This window comes from Carya illinoinensis, chromosome 6, assembly GCF_018687715.1.
Source record: "Carya illinoinensis cultivar Pawnee chromosome 6, C.illinoinensisPawnee_v1, whole genome shotgun sequence".
NCBI classification, from domain to species: Eukaryota; Viridiplantae; Streptophyta; class Magnoliopsida; order Fagales; family Juglandaceae; genus Carya; species Carya illinoinensis.
In genome coordinates this window covers 33,259,514-33,280,753 of record NC_056757.1, presented here as the reverse complement: position 1 = coordinate 33,280,753, position 21,240 = coordinate 33,259,514, and the positions used below count along the sequence as shown (strand labels likewise).

Sequence of the window (21,240 nt, the reverse complement as noted above, 5' to 3'; positions counted from 1 at the left end):
ATCATTAAATCTTGGTCACAAAAACCCACTTCTCTTGTAATGTTTCTCGAAATACATTTTATCCCAACCATTACTTTTAAATTTAGTATTATACGCACTCAATATTAAAGCTGAGTTTACCAAATCAATATTTATTATTTTTAAACTAAATTATTAGCATTTTTATTTTTATTATTATTATCTTCCTAAAAATTTTAAAATTCATGTAATTGAAATTGAGCAAAATATTATTCTAAAAACTAGTGTCACAAAAAATATCTTAAAAAAATAAATTTATAAATTAACGTATCTAATACGTTATATCTATTTTACAATAATTTTATAATCTAATGTACTACATCAAATCACGTTTATATATATTAATTTGTAAATTTATTTTTATAAAACCACTTTAATTTGTTGTCAAAATGTTTATAATTGTTGTAGATTGAGGGATGTTTGGAATTATATTTCGATCAATTCATCTTATCTCATCTTATTTTCTTCCTAAATATTATTTAAATACAAACACTTTCAAATTAAATCATTACAACTTTTTTAAATTTTAATTTAAAAAATAAAAAAAATCAAATTTTTTAAATCTCAAAACATAAATTATATTAAAAAAATTATACTATAATAATATTTTAACATTATAATATTTTGTATTCAACTTTTTCTCTTACCTTTTTCAAAATATAAAAAAATACTTAACCCAAATTATCTCATTAGTATTTATAAGTTATTTTATTTCTATTTACAAAATTTTCATCTCATCTCATTACAATAACTTTACATTCTTGGAAAGCCAAGCCAAGCTAGCGGTACAATGAAGCCGCAAAAACTATCCTGGACCGCTGTCACAGAGAAACGTACACAAAATGCCATTACCAAAAGTTATTTTATTTGGATTCAGAAATAAGATGAGATAAGATGAAATGGTTTTAGATAAAAGATAAAAGTTAAATAAAATATTGTTATAATTAGTATTTTGAAATTTGAAAAAGTTGAATTTTTTATTATATTTTATGTGAGAATTTGAAAAAATTGTAATGATAAGATGAGATGAGATCATTTCCTAATCCAAACTAGGAATCCAAAACAGTAACTTCTTAGTTGCCCAATAAAATCATTCCACCTCACTTGGAGAAGCTCTAAAACTATTCGAGGCAATGACAATCCGCTGAAATGGTGTATATCATACACAGTTGCACTGAAACCATTCATACCCTCCTATCACAGCAGCAAGAGCAAGCCCCTTCATGGAAGATAAGCGCAGTGAAGCCAGAACCACACCGACGGCTGGAGTCGTAATAGCTAGACCAACAGTATACAAAAAATACCATGATAATTGAGTAGCCCAAATTTAATTGATGCAGTGCTCCCCAGCATGAATCAAAGGGGAGCAACTCTCCTTGTTCATCGTTGTCTATAAATATTATGAACTTATATTATATAGATCCTCAACGCAGATAAAAGTGAGAAGTAAGAATTTCATATTAACCATTGAAGACGAAGAGATGAAAGCTCATATCGTTTGACTCGGTACCCTGTCCTCTCTTCTCTTGGTGAGATGAATTTGGTGCATACTCTATTGATCATTTTGAATTATGATGATATGGTCTTGACAGGCTTGCTTTTTTATTTTTTATTTTTTATTTTATTTTTATATATAAAGAAGAGGACGGTACCCCAATTTTATTAATAACCCTCATTTTTGGTAGAGGAAAACAGTGGTTATAACTAGACACCTGAGGGTTAACATATAAAATCAAAACCCAGGCATCAAAATTTCATAAATAATCAAATAGAAGAATATAGGCCAAAACAAGGACACTATATAAAAAACAAAGCAAAAACCCTGCAAAAAGAAAAAAAAAAACACTGAAACATAAAGGTCAGCACAAATAACTCTAGAAACAAAAAATCATAGGTAGGGCTGCAAACGAACCGAATCGAGTCGAATTCGAACAGGGGGTTAAGAGCTCGTTTAGCATATATATCTGCTCGAATTTGATTCGAGCTCGAAAAATATTGAAAATTTCTGATCGAGCTCGACTCGTCTAACATAAATTATGATCAAACTCGACTCAAACTCGAGTACAAAAAATACTCGAGTTGATATGAGCTCAAGTAGCTTGACTCGAGCTCGAATTAAATCTGATCCATTATTTTATTTTTTATTTTTTTGGTTGGTTGAAGCACAAATGAGATTATTTTTTTTTTTTTTTATAAATGAATGGAATTATTTCTCTTAATCAATTTTAACTAGAATTATGATAATATATATTAAATTGAGCTCTTAATGCTTTTAGATAAATCAATGATTCATCACTTGCCACAGGCCCACAATATAATTACAATTTACAAATAGGTAAAATAATAATTCCAACATTTAAGATATCATATTATAATAAATTACAATTTCAAATGGTAGGTCGCTAATTACAATTACAATTTTTAGCAGACTTTAAAAAAATAAAAATAATAAATTATAATTTCAAATGGTAAATTACTAATTACAATTACAATTTACAGCAAACTTATAAAAAGAATAAACTGAGTAGCTTCAAAAGCTTAGAGCTCATTACAAATATAGCCCAATTCAAACTTACAAATATAGCTCATTACAAATATAACCCAATTCAATGACTTAGTGCTTAGTAGCTTCAGAGCTTTTCAATAATAATTAATCAAAAATTATCACGAAAGGTAGTGGTAGATTGATAGAACAACATCAAAGCCTCCATGGCACATGTAAACAGCACAAGTAAATAGTAAATACTATTTTTTTGAGCACCAAGTACAAAAAGAAACACTACAAAAAACTCCTTATAATTATCCATATTTCTTCATTAAGCATAATTATACTTTTACGAAAAAATTAGGGCTACAATTCAAGTAAGTCGGATATTCAAGTAATGAAATTACCTAGATCCAAGCTTTCAAAAAATTCCAAGTTCCCAACCTTGTCTGGCTGGATAGTTCCAAGCCTCCAACCTCCAATGAGTCAATAAGTTTGGTCTACAAAAATAATTACAACTTTTGTCTTAAACAACATATCCTATCATTGTTCCTTGTAGTATTTCTAATAGATCAATTCATAAAAAAAAAAAAAAAATTAAAAACCAACCAGATGCCAATCACCATCAACCTATAATGCAAAACACACATGATATAATTAGTAACATGATATAATAAAACAATAAAAATAAATAGCATTATATCAAAAGGCAAAAATATATAACTTGCCACTTGATTCCCATCAAGGCAGTAAAATCTCATCATAAGTTGGTTCTTCTCTCTAGAAAATGAAAGAGAAAAATTAGTTAAGACAAATTCTCAATAAGTTAAGACAAGTTCTAGATGGCAATGAAAAATCATTAAATAAAATTATACTTACATTCGATGATTTTTTCAAACCATGAAGTACTCGAACCCAGTCAGCTCCACATAATAACATTTCTATTGTTTCAACAGACATTGATGCACGATAAGGATCAATCCCTCTACCACCAGCACTAAATGTAGGTTCTGAAGCTACTATAGTAATTAGAATTGACAAAATATCACATGCCATCTTAAATAAAATTTGGTATTTTAGATCATTGACCTTCCATCACTCCAAGGCATCAAAATGTAAATTTGAATCATCACTACAAATATAGATACTCGTGATAAAGTATCATGTGAGAAGCTAGTTCTTTTACCTTTTTCATATCATACGAGAAATTCTTCACTACATTCACACATTCATGACCCTTCATGGCAATAGTCAAAACCTTTTACCTTTTAGAAGCAGCTATGTGTGGAAGACAACTGGTCAAGTGCCTATGAAAGTGAGTTGTAGAACCTGATCTAGAAATAGACAAGAGGTTTTGCAAAAGTGGCACCAGCTTTCTTGACACCATTCTTCTATACTATTTTAAAATCTTTCCAAACAGCAGATATTTTCTTCCCAGGCTTCCTTTGGTATGCATATTTTTGGAAATCCATAGGGGCACTAGGATTTTCTTCTCCACCAATAATACCATCAACTTCATTGTTCCCATCATCACTATCACACTTTATAGTGTTAAATTCTTCTCCACCAATAATACCATCAACTTCAATTTCCACCAATGGACTTGCAGATGAGCATTCAACAATTTGTACTTGTTCATAGGAATACTACGAAAGACCTAAATAGGGAATACCAATCCTGTAACAACCCGCTAGAAATTCAATTGTGAAATTTCTATTAACTTTAGGAACCTCGTGAAAACCCCATAAGTTTTCACGAATCCATTAATCGTATAGGTTTTTGTCTAACTACATAATTAGTGTTATTATTTACTATGGTATCAGAAGTATGTTTTTGATTATTGGAGATAGTTAGAAGTGTCAAAATGTATTATGGTTTGTGCCATTAGACTCGGAGGGTTATTTAAGGTCTTATGGCGCAATAACATTTTTTCATATTTTCGGACAAAACGTCTGTTCAAAACTGTAGATATTATTGGATAAAAATATCTTAAGCTAATTTTGTGGATATTATTAGATAAAAATATTTTAAACTAATTTCGTGAATATTATTGGATAAAAATATCTTGAATTGATTTTTGTAGATATTATTAGGTAAGAGAGTCCTACACTCCACTCTCACTCCGGGTAAGAGAGTCCTACACTTAACTCTCACTTCAGGTAAGAGAGTCCTACACTTAACTCTCACTCCAGCCTCATCTCTTCCATATCTCATCCATAAGTATCTCCAGCCACCTCTCCCCACGAAATTATTTTCATTTATACTTTCCATTAAAAGAATATCAAACACTCTCTCTCGGACAGCTTTTAGGAATTCTTTTACATGCCCATTTCAAAGTTTTTGTAAGTGTTTTATCATAAAGTCTCCTTCATATAAGTTGTTTTTTTTTAGTCTAGTTTACGTAGATATCTTATTTGTCCCATTTAAAGATTATTTGGTCAGTCAAATATTATGTAAATTATAGAAAGGTCATTCTGAAAGATAAACTGGAGAATATGTTATAGTTTGGAGTTTTTTACCAAGCTAATGGATAGATATTGGTCCGAAATTTTTATGGAGTATTGTTAACATGTATATATGACTATTGGTTGAGGAGTTTTGCATGATTAAAGGTTTTGATGAAATAGTTTCTTAGATTTAGAAACTTGGAAACTGGAAGAGGAAAAACAGTTTCTATTTTGAGAAAGTTTAACTCTTTGGTGGTCTAAACCTATTCCAATGACTTTGATAATTTTATTGGAGGATTCTAAGCATCTTATATACATGTTATATTATTATTTTGAAGATATTTGATATTAGTTTCAAAGATATGAAATTTTATGCAAAGAGATATTCAGATCAGCCAAAGTGTGGATGTTCTTGGCTAAATTTATGTTTTGGTTAATTTTTAACCATGTGATCTTGAATTAGAAGCTTATATATATTTTAGGATATCTTTTTAAACCATGTGATGGTTTGGTTTGAAGATCACATATTTATAAGTCATAGATCAAAAGGTTGATCAAAACAAGTTGGAAACAAAAATCAATAGAAATAGCATATAGAAATTTTGGCCCTATGGAGTTTTAATAGTTGTAATTAGTTTTAAATTTTTCTAAATTGATATTTGAATTGAGGATAAAATTTACATGATGCATGTAAATTTTGGTGACTTTTGGAGTTAGTATGCAAAATCCTTAAGTTATAGGTAAAACTGTCATTTTCTTACATGCAGAGAGTAAAATGAAAATTTTACTCTTTATGTTAGTATTTTATATATTTTAATTTATTAGTGATTTAGTGCTAACTTTTAGAATCACTAATTACAGTTCCTCGTGATCGCGCTTAAAGTTTTATAAGAAACGCGGAGATCGAGGTAAGTTAGCTTTTAACTTACTAGCAGTCTACTGTGTATGTGTGCTAAGTAAAGGAACTACAGTGTATGTATGTGTGTTATCATATATGTCATGCCATGCCAAGTTATCACGTAATTTTCTATTATACAAAATTTATTCTGTCATCAATTTTTATCTATTACATAATATATTCTGTCATGTATTACTGCAACAGTATGTCATATTAAATATGTTGTCTATTATATGTTATGCCATGTTACGAAATATTTCTATCTCAAGTTGGTCATGTATTTCAAGTTATGTTCAAGTCACGTTATGTTACATCAGGGCTTCAGTCATTTCGTATTCCAGTCACGTTTCATCTTGATTACTTATGTATGGGGTCACAGCAATTGTGACGCATACACTACGTGAGACACAGCAATTGTTACACGTAGAATACATGGGGCCACAACAACTGTGGAGTATGTATTTAAGCAGTTAAAAAATAAGTTTCCGTAGAATACATAGGGCCACAACAACTGTGGAGTATGTATTTACACGTAGAATACATGGGGCCACAACAACTGTGGAGTATGTATTTTTCATGTTAAGTCAAGTTTGTGTAGAATATATGGGGCCACAACAACTGTAGAGTATGTATTTACACGTAGAATACATGGGACCACAACAACTGTGGAGTATGTATTTTTCATGTTAAGTCAAGTTTCAGATCAAGTTCATGTCAAGTCAAGTTCAGTTCATGTTTCAATTTAAGTTATGTCAATTAAGCTATGTTGTACGCCAAGTTATGCTTTAATTACTTATGAATTTGATTATGCATTTATGCTTTTACTGTCATCCATGCATCATTAGCTTGTGTGGAAGTTTTTATTAACTTACTGAGATTTGTAATCAAATCTCACTTTGGTAGTCCCAACTACCATTCCCCCCCGAATGGTAGATCTTGTTACAGGACCTGAAGGAAAATCAAGAGCTGATCAACTAGACACAGTTGACTAAGCGACGGTGCGACGTCAATGTTAATATAGTAGTTAACGTAAATTACTACTTATACGATGGAGTTGCGTCTCTAGTACTTTTTGGATCATAACCATTTTGGACTAGTGTTGTGATCTTAGTTGTTCAATGGGTCTTTATGTATGAAGTATGTTTTAAGCATTTGGGATATTTTCAATTTGATGCATAGTATTGCTAAAAAAAAAAATTATCCGCTGCAAATATTGTATAATGTTAGATGCATGTTAGGAACATTGCATCTTATATGTCATGAACGGGGGCAGGTAACCTTGTGTTGCATGTCTCGATGCTTCAAATGTCTGTCCGATTCCAAACGGAATTTGGGGGCGTCACAAATCCTGTCCATACGAAGAAGGCCTTTGAGATGAGTGGGAAGATTAATACCTTTAATAGACCAATTCATATATATACCCCCAGCTCCCTGTTTGGCAAGAAAATCTGCCACAACATTACCCTCGTAGAAAACGTAAGTCAAATGATACTCTATACCGCCCAAGAGAACCTACAATTCCTACCAGAAATCCTCTAGATACCAAATAGTATAGTCTCCCTTAGTGATCTAGCTAAAAAGTAATTGAGAATCTATTTCAATCTTAACCTTATCAAAACCAAACTGTCAGCACCTTCGAACCCCTTCCAACAAACTCCTCATCTCAGTAAAATTATTAGACCCCTAACTCAAGAACACTAAGTAAGCTGTATGCAGCCTGCCACAATTATCACGAATCATCCTACCAACACCAGCCGGCCCAGGATTTCGTAGACTACTCCTACCAGTGTTAAGTTTCATCCAACTCTGATGAGGCCAAAGCCACCTCACCACACGAAGTTGCCTAGGTTTAGGATGTAAAACTGGAATGTCCAATCTACGCAAAAGAGCAATATCATGGGAGGAGAGTTTAGAAACTTTCGTAATTAATGAAATAACCCTACGTATCCACAACTTAACAACATGCCAAACCGACTGAGCTGAATCCACTTTGTCCTCAAATCGAGCTTTACAATGCCTAGCAATTAATCTCCTAATTCAATTGAGTTTCCCTGGAATTCATTCCCAACAGTTGTGTGTAATCAACATGGCAAGTAAATTAGAAAGCACGAATTACTAAAATACCATACATTCAATTAGCTTAATTAATGGGTTTCCTAGCTAGAAATCTTTTCTGGCGAGAAAGAGGACTCAAGAAGCTGTGAAAGTTCGTATATATAGTGAGACTTGAGAGAGAAGGATACCAAGCAGCTTCTTCTATTGGTAACAATAAGTTAGGAGAAGTTGAAGGATCTCTCTTGCTTTTCCTATACCCTCCCAATACCAATGAAAGAGAGCAAAAAATGAAAAAATATAATAAAATAAAGAACACAGGGAATGTATCAAGTAATGAAACCTCTGTGATTCTCAAAGAAATATATTGAGAGCTAGTTAGGCTTGATATTATTAATATAATTAATTATCTGGACCCAAGATCACAAGCCCACCTAACGAGGGTCAAGATCACAAATCCATTAATAACGAATTGATAAGGTAATGGAAAAGATTACTACGAACCATTCCTAGTGAGATAAAGGCTCAGATTGCTTGCCTAGGATATAAATTCGATTCGACACGGTAGCAAGTTCAAAGTGCTAACAACATGCAATCCAATCTAGATCGGAGGGGGTCAAGTATTTAAGTAAATCATATCAATTGAACGCTCACTCTAGATATATGAGGGAGAACTAGCTATCACATATTATGGAGGTAACTTTGTAACCATTTTTCCTGAGAGTTAAAATATCACACAAACTTATTTTGACTTAAGCTATGTTTGGGTAGTGAGGTGATGTCAGATAATCTGTGAATAATAGTAAAAAGTACTAAAAATGTAATAATAAAATATTAAATAGTGGTAAAAGGTATATAAAAAGTAATATTAATAGAATATTGAATAGTCACTCCACTACTTAAACACAGCCTAAGACCTCGGAGGTATCCCATACCAACCTAGCCTTTATTTGGTTTTCCTAGTGCAAGTCATTAGACATCCTTTATAGGAGTACGAAACATGTCCATCACATTATCTTTATTTAAAAATACCTTCCTCAACCCATGTACAAATTCACAGAGACCACCATTAATAATATTCCAGGAGGTATCTAAGAAAACCTATACTTGCTCTTGGGTCTTGACTCACCTTAGAATGGTAATCAATTTGCCAAATTGGGGTGTAAATTTCACCCAAGTCGGAGAATGACAACCATTAATGACAGGAACGTAACTGAGCAATAACTTGTACATAGCTTTTTTCGAAACACAATGTTAACCAGCCCTTTACATTCAATTCCTCGGGGTGCTGCTACGTTTGTTTGAATCTCGTGCCTTTGAATGAATCGATAAATGCATATATATATATATATATATATATATATATATATATATTTTAGTAATCATATATATAGTCATAAGTTGTATAAGTGTACAATCTTTTTTAAAAAAATGAAATTCATTATTAAAAAAAAGTAATTTTTTTTATATGGATATCTATTTACTCACTCTTTTTAAAATTTTTTCAAAATGAGTGTAAGACACTTGCTCACTCTATGACTATAAATATCATTTTTTTTATTTTATTAAAGCATTTGTGTATGTTTAGACAAATGCTTAAAACAAAGAGAGGAAAACAAATGCACTTTTATGTACACTTGGGGGCACGGGACTTGGACAACATAGCATCATTTTATTTGAATTATGGTACAAATCTCAAATAAACAAATCTCGTCCAAGTTTTTTGTAAAAAATGAATTCTACTAATAGAAAATAATTTTTTTACTCTTTTCAAAATAAGGTCTACTTTTTTTAGACTTGTACAAATAATTTCTCATTCTATTTTGATATCTTTTTTATGTCCAGACAAAGAAGGAATAAAGAGTGACAGAGGAGGGTCTGCCTCCTAGATTCGAAAACATACAAAACTTTTTTATTCTAGGTAGTGCTACTATGCCCCCTCAACTTGCCCACTTGGTGTGCTCCTAGTACAAATTGTATTTTTCTTTTTAAAAATTTCAAATATTTTTTAAACATGTTTAAATATTTTTAAAAACTTAAAAAATATATCAATATACTAATAGTCACTTTCTTTTTTTTTAGAAGAGTACTATATTCCAAATTTATTAATAGTCATCACTTATAGTCGAGGAATACCATGATTACAACCATAATACCTGGAGGTTATAAATAATCATAAAATCCAAATCCAGGTATAAAAAACATTAATATAATCTCTAATTATTACACAAAGAGTTGAACTATTGATATTAAAGATAAATTAAGAAAAATCGACAAACATAATTGCATAAAAACAATCAATCTGGTTAAATTAAAGACAAAAAATAAAAGAAAGCAAACATGTAAGAATCCACTATCTGCGTCGAATAACATGTAATCCAGTTTGGTCTATTTAAAGAGTACCCAAAATGTTTTTCGGAAGACCATGTTTATTAGCAAAGAAAATATCAATTCCATTAGATCTCAGCTTAGCTAATCTGTCAGCTATGTGATTCATTTCCCTGAAAACATGGGAGATCCTCATCATCAACGAACTTGCCTTCAACTTAACCTCATGCCAATACGTGTGACTCCTCCGGGGGACTTGGTCACAAGGTTTTAAATTCCATTCTGTTCCGGCCGGAATGACTAGAATTTGCCGTTCCGATGTAGTGTCTAGTATATTCTACCATTTCGTTCTGTTTCGCTTCAAATTTTAATCATTTCGGTCTCGTTTAAGCTATTTTGGTCAAATTTCGGCTCAATTCATTGAGCGTTTCGGTATACATTTCATTTCAGGCTATTTTTATAATTTTTTGATACTTATATGACATTTTTATAAATTTTAAATCCAAACCGTATTTAATTAATTCTAAAATATAAATATATGTATATAATTTTAATCTTTTTTATAATTTTAAATATGTCCCCTCATTCTCTATTTTTTTAAATATCATTATTTTTAATAATTTATCTACTCTTTTATTTTTTTTCTTTATTTTTGTGTCTTAACTCAAGTTTGTGATTTTTTTAAACATATATTCATTTTATAAATATTCAATTCTCCTATATATATACACATATACATGATACATACTTACACACACACACACATATATATATATATATACTAGGTGGGAGCAACGTGCAAAGCACGTTTGTCTAATTTTATAAAATGATTATTTGTAAAAAATAATATATATTTTATAAAAATTATTGATGTCACTTAATAATTTAATGCATATTGGAGAAGATAAAAAAAATTAGTTCAAAATATCATATAATCTAATACATATTTATAACATCCATAATTTTAATAAAGATGTATACGAAAAATTTAATAAAAGTCTAACACAAACGGTAGTTCAAAATATGTATCGTTTGATATTTGTATTATAATTCATCAATTTATGTAATCCTGTAGACGATCAAAAGAGACAACATTGAAATTCTTATTTTGCTGTTAGTTGAATCCATCAAGATCAACATAAAGTTAAAACATAATCTTTTTATAAAATTTGTGATATAATATTTTTTATATATAGCATATATATAAATCCTAAAATATATTTTGAAGTTGTTGGCCGAATTTACCCTTTCTTGATTAGCTCAAGGATCACGACTTTTGTCATGTGCCCATCATAGCAAGCTCACGTGTGGAATATGACTTAGTGGAAGTTACGTCCTACTACCATGGGAAAAAAAACACTTTAATTAAACACATTTGTATTATATTTTATATGAGATTTTTAAATTTAAAATACTCAATAATCTGATTTAATGAAACGTATAATACACATGTATTATACTTAGGAATTCACGTCTTATGCACCTAATACACGTGTATATGTTAAGGAGAAAGAGAAAAATATAATAACTAATCTTTAATTACTTATTATTATATAAACTATTAAGTATTGTAATTATTGTGATTAATAAATCATATAACAATCTTGAATGTTATCTCTCTCAGCATTTATGTCTTCATTCTATATGTCCATTATATTCACATGTATTTAAACAAACGGTGTTAACTTTAACGGAAAAACAAGAAAAACCGTTAAAACAAGATTTTCCGTTTTATACACACTTTTTATATATAGAAGATATATATTTATTTTATTAGTTGTTAGTTTATATATACATATAAATATTTATATATAATATATAATTAATCCTGAAATGGTGCACCGAAATATACCGGTACAGAAATATTTTATTCCAATGCCTTATCTGAAATCGTCACCGAAATGGTATTTAAAACTTTGCTTGGTCATTCTGATCCCACCACTCGACCACAAGTTTAGAGTCTGTTTCAACTTCGATATACATAATATTCATATGTTGACAAAAATTAAGAATTTAAAAAAAAAAAAAAATTAGATATATAAACAGTCAAAATGATAGACATACTAGCATTATTCTTTTGCTTCCGTGGGTTGATATATATGAACAAAAGTTTAAGATAAATTAAACTAAAAATAAAAATAGAATATAAATATAATTATATATAGATGGTAAAATATTTATTCATTTCGGTCTCGTGGATTAAATGGATCACGACCATATATATTAATATGTAATGATTAGCATGCTGACAAGAACTCAACTCGATCGGCATCACAGATAAGGATAGACACCCTCATGTGTTTTATGTGCTACAAAACAAAGTAACGGTTGATGAATGGCTCTTGAACATGACATGTCCCCTAAGAAACTAAATCCTTTTCTAGCAAATTTGGTTTATAAGAAGGTCAAGAAGGGCCCCAAATTATCACAAGTTGGGATCACTTTTTATTGCATTATATGGTCGAAAGTAGTCGACCTTGATTTGTTGTCGGCCTCCTTAACTCTAGGGTTCTTGATTTGCCTCTACTAAATCACTTTTTTATGTTTCTTAAATGAAAGTATTTAGATATGTTTAAGAGCCTTTTTACTTGATTTAACTATCTTAATTATTCACTAGAGATTGAGATAGATATTTCTACTAGCTAGAAGAGTGAAAACTTAAGTTAACTACGCTCCGGGCTAATATTTTTTGAAACTTGTATTAATTTTTTTAAAATTTAAAATATAAACAAATAGATATATAAAGTGAATTATGTTTCATGCAAATTTTTAAGAGGTTTTGATACTTACAAGTGCCAAAAACAAAAGATCGAGTACTGATTTTGTTAATTTAATGAGGAGTTTTGGGCTTTGAATATTCTCGTGAAAGAAAGAAAAATGTGATCAAATTGTAAGATTATTTATAAAATAATATTTAAAATAATGAATGCTTTAAGATATAATTAATTACCGCAAGTGGAAATGAGAATCTTGCTTTATATCTAACTTTCTATTTTTATATACTATTTCTCGGCCCACAGGTCTATCATTTTGGTTGAATATCCTTTAATATATATCGATCATAATGTGGTGGACTAATCATTTTGTGCACCTGTACGTACTTCTCCAAATAAATATATATTATACATATATATATATATATGTAAATATATTAAATGGAAAAAACATACTCCATCCCCTCCACTTCAAACTATCATTTCTTTTATAATATGATATTTATTTTGCTGAAGTACTATACCTTAGTCCATGATTTAAAACATGTTTGTACAATTTACTAAATTGCATGTCGAGATATTTTCATTGAAACCGAAGAAGAAAAGGCACTACAAAATATTTGGCCTTTTGCATCCTCTTCTCTTCAGAATACTTCTCCCGACCGAAATTCATTCGGGACAAATTGGTCAACAACAAAATGTTGAGTTCCTCTTTGGAACAACCCATCTGGTTTTATGGGTTTAACAGCCCCCATTTAGAATGAGACACGTAGGGAACTTTACAAAAGGCAAAGTAAGCTCTTTTTCATCTTATTACTCCCATAAAGAGCCCTTCACTCGGGCATGCCACACTGCGTCTAATGAAACTAGACACAACCAGAAGTCGCCGCACCTTGAGAGACCAGACTTGTCGCCACCAACAAGCTTCGTCGCCCCCCATTGAGGTATTTTCCTTCGTCGCCTCCCACTGAGGTCATCTCCTCCATCCCCCCCCCCCCCCTCCCCAATTCCTCATCACTCCATTGCCCCCCATTGAAAAGCTTTTCCTCTGTCGCCCCACCAAGTCATTGCCCCCCACTGATTTGTGTTGTGCTTTGTTCGCTTTACTTCTATGCCCTGAACGTGAGCTTCTTATTTTGCTTCCAGAAACTAAATTTGAAAATTGTAAGACAATGTTCGTGTTCTCCTTTTCCAATAATATCACAGACAAAAAACTCTTAACTTTATCTTAACTGCATGTTAAAAAAAAGGCCCAGATAAAGAAAGTGCATATGGAAAAAGAATCGATTGTTTCTTTCTGCAATTTGCGTGTAATTAATTGGGAAGAGAAAACTCCGTCGTCTTCTATTTGATCTCAATGATTCCTTTACATGACCGAATACTAAAGGAACCAAAATCCAAAACCCAAAAGAAAAAAAAAATGAAACAAATAGAGGAAAACAATCATCAAAATCCCTCTGTGGAGGCCAAAAAGAAACCAAGCTTACGCCACCACGCTCGGGTTAGAGTTCGTGCCGCACCGTGAGGTCAAGCTCCCTCGTGGCTCAAGGTCGAGCTCTGTCATGGCTTGGGGTCGAGTTCCTTCGCACCATGAGAAACAAGGTCAGTCGCATTGGTTCTGGTCTGGTTTGGGTTGGGGGCTTTGGCAGAAAAGGGAGAGGGCAAGGTGATGACCACATGTTGGGTATTCAATTTCTTATCAGCTGTAGTCAGGCGCATAAAGAGGTAAAATGGAGGAGTTACGTGGCAATAGTTTATTGGTGAGCTGTTATTTGGATATTAACAGATTGACTGGTGGGAAGATTTTCTCTAAAATGTTTGGGTTGATCAATTACGGTGACATTTGAATTTTGTAGATAGAATATAAGAAATTTCGGGACTTATACTTTTCACATGAGGCAGAATCATTTTGCCATAAGGTTGGTTATCCGGAAATGATTAATTGCAGGGAACAATATTGCTGTAAAAAATTATCAACAGTTAAAAATATATGCAGCAAATCTTAATTTGCTGCAAATAAAAATTATCCCAAATATATATATATATATATATATATATATATATATATATATATAAAAGCATAAAACCGTATTAATAAAAATCCAAGCCAAAAATTTCAAGATCATCAATGAAACTCGTATATTTTGAAGAAAATCAATAAAAATCCAAGCACAATAAATTTAACCAAAAGAATAAAAATAAATATTTTCAAAAAGGTAAAACTATATAAAAGTTGAAGATGCGCATGAATTTGACCTATTTCATTGACAAAACATCCTCATAGATATGTTTGCAATAGATTCAGCAAGCCTTTTGGAGATTTCTTGATAAGTTTTGCTTCGATATTTCATTTATTAGTTGATGGCTTAAAAGTATCTCCCCTGCATACTTTTTGTGTAAATAAATGCAAGGGATCAATAAAAAAAAAAACATCAAAACTATAATATATGAGCACGTATGGGTTTCACATATAGCCATGACACCTTAAAATATGTAAGCATTTTCAGAGCCATAAAATGCACTTGAAAATTGTATAGTAACTAAAAAGAAAACACCAAAGTTCTATATTTACTTACCTCCAATTTATTTCTTTCTTATGTGGAAATGAGTAATTGTCTTTTGAGATGTTGAATCTCTTGTTTATGATTTTTGGATGAACAAGTATGAGAGAATGTAACGAGTCCAACCAAAACAAACCTAAACTTTAGTCTCCTACAGAAAAATCGAATCATACAAATTTAAAAAGGAAAAAATATAGTTGCAAACATAACAAGCATAATTGCGTATTAATATGTATATTAATTTAATGTGATTGGTGAAAAAATAGATTTTATTGAAAACAGTGCTAATTTAAATTTTGAATATGAAGAATTTAATATTTATATGTAAATTAGCCTGCGACTTTACTTATACGTAACAAACTCTTTAAAAAACAACATGATAGCAATACATTACATATTATAGAGTCTAAATTTCAATGTATTCAATATTTAATTAAGTCACTTTTAACGAGAGTCTTGTTCGTTTAAAATCTCAAGATGATCAAAATTATACTAGAATTGAAAGAGAAAAATCAAAACTGAAATGATAAATAACTTTGTCATGATTACAATATAAAATATATATATATATATATATATATATATCTATCTATAATAATAAATGTCCATCACATTGCTATAATAATAAACAGTAAATTCTAATTCCGTTTTTTTTTTCCGTGTACATGAAGATTTACACTATTTTACATTTCATGTAAAAATTTACACTGGTTTACATTCCGTACAAAGCGATCGCAGCCGTCGACCACAAGAACACCGTCGTACAACCGCGCCTTGCACACCAGAGAGAGAGATCTGAGGCAATGGATTTGGCCATCAATCGTGCGAGGCTGAGGATGAAGGAGGCACTGATGGCTCTGTTACTGAGGCTCGACTCGGTGCCCAGTGTTGATCTATCATTGAGGAGCGCGAGGAGGAAGGTGAGCCGTCGAATCGTGGGGTTGCAGGAGATACTAGACACGATTTCAGAAGTTTTGTCGTTGGAACCCACGAATACATGACACCGAAGGTTGCATCCAGTGGATCGCATCGGAACGCTGTTGATTGGTGGACAAAGATCCGATTCAACGCCTAGGATCGAAGCACGGAGTCGCTGTCGCCGTCGTTGTGTCGCGCGAGGGAATGAAGAAGAAGAAGAAAGAGAAGGGACTTATAACAGGAATGAAGAAGAAAGCAACGGTAATGAAGAAGAGAAGGGAAACGGCGCAGGAGAGAAGAAGAAAAAGGAGCCATAATGTCCTCTAAACGACGCCATTTTAGAAGGATTCACTGGGCCGGGTTTAAGTGCTACAGGTTGGCCTAGTTTGAAGGGAATTCGGCCCAAATCACAATAAAAACCCATTGAAATAAAGCTCACTCAGAAAATAAGGTTCTAAGAAAGTAAAAATATACAATAAAAATAATTAAAAGTCAAATAAAAACAGTACAACTCTATATTAATAAAGTAAAATATTTAAAGCCCAACAATAAAATATTTAAAGCATAGAGTAATTTAAATATGAAATAATAACTAATGACAAGAAAGCACATTAAAATAATTTACACTACTTAAAATCATAAATGAACCTAACGAATAATACATTAAATTTAAAATAAAAGAGTCATAAACCATAATAAATAAAATAATTTTTCCATACAAATTCACGTAAAAAGAAAAATACATAATAAAAAAAATATATAAGAGCTAAATAAAAACACTACAACTAAATATTAATAAAATAAAATAATTAAAGTCTAACATTAAACTAATTTAAAATAAAGATCAATTTAAATGCAAAACAATAATTAATACCAAGAAAACACATCAAAATAAATTTCACAACTTAAAATTCATAAAATAAATTTTTTCATTCCTATAATTTCTATACTATACATAAAATATTTCAACTTTAAATTATAATAAAATACTAATTATTTTTTTATTTTTCTTTTTTTTTGTAAATTAATTATTTACACATTTATTTATTCTCTAATCCCATTAGATATTTAACATATAAGAGCATCTGCCGTTTATAGAGACTGTTGCAGTACAAATTTAAAAAAAATGGATGATTTAACTTGTTGCAAATTTAGAAATATTCAATCAGCCATAACATAAAAATTTGAATATTCTCTCTATTGGCCCTGTGCAATATGGTTGAGAACTATAACGATCATGAAAAAAAAAATTCTTTTTGTATTTCTGTTTTTTTTTTTTAAATTTACTCTGAATAAATTTTTATATAAAATAATCAAAAAACACAACTAAATATAACACGTTTGGCCTCCATTAATATATATATACATATATATTTATATATGAGAAATGATATTTGTAGTCGTGATTGTGCAAGCGGCGTGTAGTCATTTTGAAAAAAATAAATTAATATGAGACCCACATGAAAAAAAAATTAACTTTTTAATCGTGGACCTCACTCTTTTTTAAAGCGATTATACAACGTTTACAATTTCATAACTGTATGTAACATTTCTTTTTATGTGTGTGCGGGGGAGAGACCTATCGAAGACCCGCTTTCCCAACAAACAAAAGCACTGGTCCCACTTTCCCATCATCCGTAACAGTTTAATCAATAGATTAATACCAGATCTAAATCATTGAGTAGATTAGGTTCGATGCGGTGCTCCTCATCGTGAGTCCTGAGGACTTCAATTCTTTTCAAAGGCATTAATGAATCTCTTCGAATACTGTATAAATACCAAGAACTTATAGGTACTCCATGCAGATAACAAAACATCATTAACAAGAGCTTTGTACGAGCTGCGATAAATTTATAGATCTAATATACGTGATGAATCCTCGTATGGCATGCAGGCTCATGGCCTTCTTCTCAGTTCTTTTGGTAAGGAAATTAATTATTTCAGTCCTGTGTTTGAATATTAATTAGATGGGCTTGATCAAAAAATAATTTCTGAGTTTTTTAATAATTTCTGAGTTTTTCTTTTGTATCTAATTTTGCGGAGCAGATTGCTGCAGATCATAGCATAGAAGCAAGAAAGGATCCTGGAGAATATTGGATTAGTGTTATGAAAGAACAGCCCATGCCGGAAGCACTTCAAGTCCTTGTTCCTCTGGATTCCTCGCCATCTCAACTCAACAAGAATGCCGATGACTGTCACACGTCTGAGCTGGGAGCAGAGATTAACAAATTAGACCAGCTTGTCGAGGATTTCAAGCATAAAGATCATGATCACAAGCAGCGTTTTGGTGATATTGGTCATGAATCTGAGAAGAAGTTTGTCAAGGACTTCAAACCCAGACCTAATCTCTCAGCTTACACCGATGATCATGTCCACGGTTCTAAAGAAAGAGCATTTGCAGAAGAATTTGAGCAAGCGCCAGATACTACCATTTATCACGAGTGATAATTAATTAATTAAGAAGGATGGTGCAATTTATAAGGGACTTCGTAGGTGTAACAAGATAATATATCAGGATTCAGTACGGCAACTAAATAAGTAAAAATTAAGATGCCAAGAAAAAATAAAAAATGAATTCGCCATGGAAGAAGGTTCCCTAATTGCACGTACAACCAGTAGTTGCTTGAGTTTTTATTTATGTAAAATATCTTAGTGTGCTGGTGTGATGATGATCAAATAAAATGTATCATGCATGCTCATGAGATTTATGTTATCTGAATGATCTTAAATATTAAGAGTACGTTAAAATTTTAATAAAATCTTCTACCCTATGATCTCCATTTTCAAACCCCAGTAGAGTGGTCAAGACTCAGAACTTCTCCATCAGTATTAATCCCACTGGCCACTTGTGAAGTCAAGCATTTGTGCCGCGTGCATGGATTCCTAGTATCGAGTTGGCGACTTGGTGCACAACTTTCGACAGAGTTAATTTGAATGGTAGTGAAAAAGTGGTAAAAAAAAATAATGATTATAAAATATTGAATATTAGTAAAAATTAGTAAAATATATATGAAAAATAATGATAAAATATTAAATAATAATTGAGTGATCTCAATTTACCATTCACTCCATTACCAAGACCTAACATAAATCTCACAGAACAATTGAAGAAGCTGTAGTACTGAAAGTTCTTTGAAGCTGAGAAATATTATAATTTAAAGAGATTTTATAAAATTAAATTCATAAACCAATATAATATAATACGTTATATTTTATAATAAATATAATTTTATAATATAATATACTATGTTGATTTGTAAACTTAATTTTATAAAAATATTAGTTTTCACCCTTTGAGAAATGATATACTCATATTAATTTGCACAACAGTTTACGTAACAGGCTTACGTGACATTAGTTTTCCATTCCTCTTTTTCCTTCAAAGAATAGGCTGTCAAAAAAGGGGCTTGGTGGACTAAAGTAAAAGATCTTAGCGTTTTTCTCTTCAAACCCATTCCACACCTCCTCTCGCCTAGCCGAATTTCAAACTCAAAATCCAGCCACTACTATTACATGGTTGTTTAAGGTAAGTCTATAAATATGGCCACCATCTTCCGCACTGGTGCCTTAGGTAAGTCTCTTTACTGATTTTGTTCTCTATCTCTTTAACAAAATACTTATTTCGACCACCATCATCTATATCGACATCATATCTCTCTGAATAAGACCTTCAATTAGCTCCAATTTCACTACTCCTTCTCTGTCCCATGCCACCAAGTCTCCAATCAAACTTCACAACATATCTATCCTCTATGTAAAAGGAAAAAGAAAAAAAAAAATTACTTTACACCACAAAAGGATCCAAAAATATTTCTTACCACATCTTAGGAAATAATCATATTTAGGCTGCTATAATCATACCCAACAAAATCAGGGATTTACCCTATCAAACTATATTCAAGCAGTACTTGTCTCTAACACATACCCTCTTTAGTGTTTTTTTTCATTGATTTTTGAGGATTTATTTAGTATAATTTTTATAAGGATAATGGAGATGTTTAGAACATGGATATCTTATATTTGCTTCAAAGCAACCTTTTTTCAACTTAATTTCTAATATTTAGCATAAAAAGCAATTAGGAAGTAGGACCTCGATTGATGATTGATTCTTTAGGAAAAAATGACAAGAACACACCTAACAAAACTAGCTATTATTGGTATATAGAAAGCAAAATAATTAATCTCTTGCATTGAAAGTAGTAAAAAGTGATCTTTCTGGTCAGATTATAATAAATTAATGAGTTGATTAATTTTTTGTGAAAAAAATGGGGGTAGCTTCTTTGTTTGAAGTTCTAAAAGAGGCAATATTTTTTTCTTTTTCATCTATATGAAATTTTGAAATTGTCTACTAGACTGTAGAAGATGGAATGAGGATTTTGTGAAAGAGAGAGAAAATAATAAGAGCAGAGAAACTTATCTAAAACTCCAATGTGGACAATAATGGTGACCGAATTTGAGTTTAAAATTTTTGGAGGGAGACGACCAGGTGAGCTATTGTGTGTGGGGGTTTGAAATTCTGAATCTCAACCTTTTTACAACTTCAATCCCTTTTAGCAGAACTAAAAAAAAATTAAAAAAGAAAAACTAATGCCATGTAAGCCTCTCTTGTAAATTGTTATACAAATTAATATGGGTATATCATTTTCCTATTTTTTTAATGAGTTGGGAACTGAATGCTTTTTTTTATCTTTGGCAGCAAGTGATGAACGGGAAGTTGAAGAACCTCTCCTTACGGGAAATAGATGCATATATCGTCTTCAATTATCGAACGATTTTCATTTGTACGTTTCATATTATTTATCTTGAAATGTTGAAAGCG

General features: G+C 31.1%; 1 protein-coding gene across 1 annotated transcript; it reads left to right on the top strand.

Annotated features, from left to right (window-relative positions):
* Positions 1–18,223: 18,223 nt before the first annotated feature.
* LOC122314493 (organ-specific protein S2-like) lies at positions 18,224–19,161 on the top strand. The gene is made up of 2 exons (XM_043130117.1): positions 18,224–18,343; positions 18,468–19,161. Exons 1-2 carry the CDS (start codon positions 18,293–18,295, stop codon positions 18,864–18,866), a joined length of 450 nt encoding a protein of 149 aa, XP_042986051.1. The 5' UTR covers positions 18,224–18,292; the 3' UTR covers positions 18,867–19,161.
* Positions 19,162–21,240: the final 2,079 nt, after the last annotated feature.

Bases quoted from the DNA above. Each gene is read 5' to 3' on its own strand.
- LOC122314493 (XM_043130117.1), top strand. From the start codon at position 18,293: ATGAATCCTCGTATGGCATGCAGGCTCATGGCCTTCTTCTCAGTTCTT. The intron at 18,344-18,467 runs GTAAGGAAATTA...TTTGCGGAGCAG, and splicing joins CCTTCTTCTCAGTTCTTTTG to ATTGCTGCAGATCATAGCAT.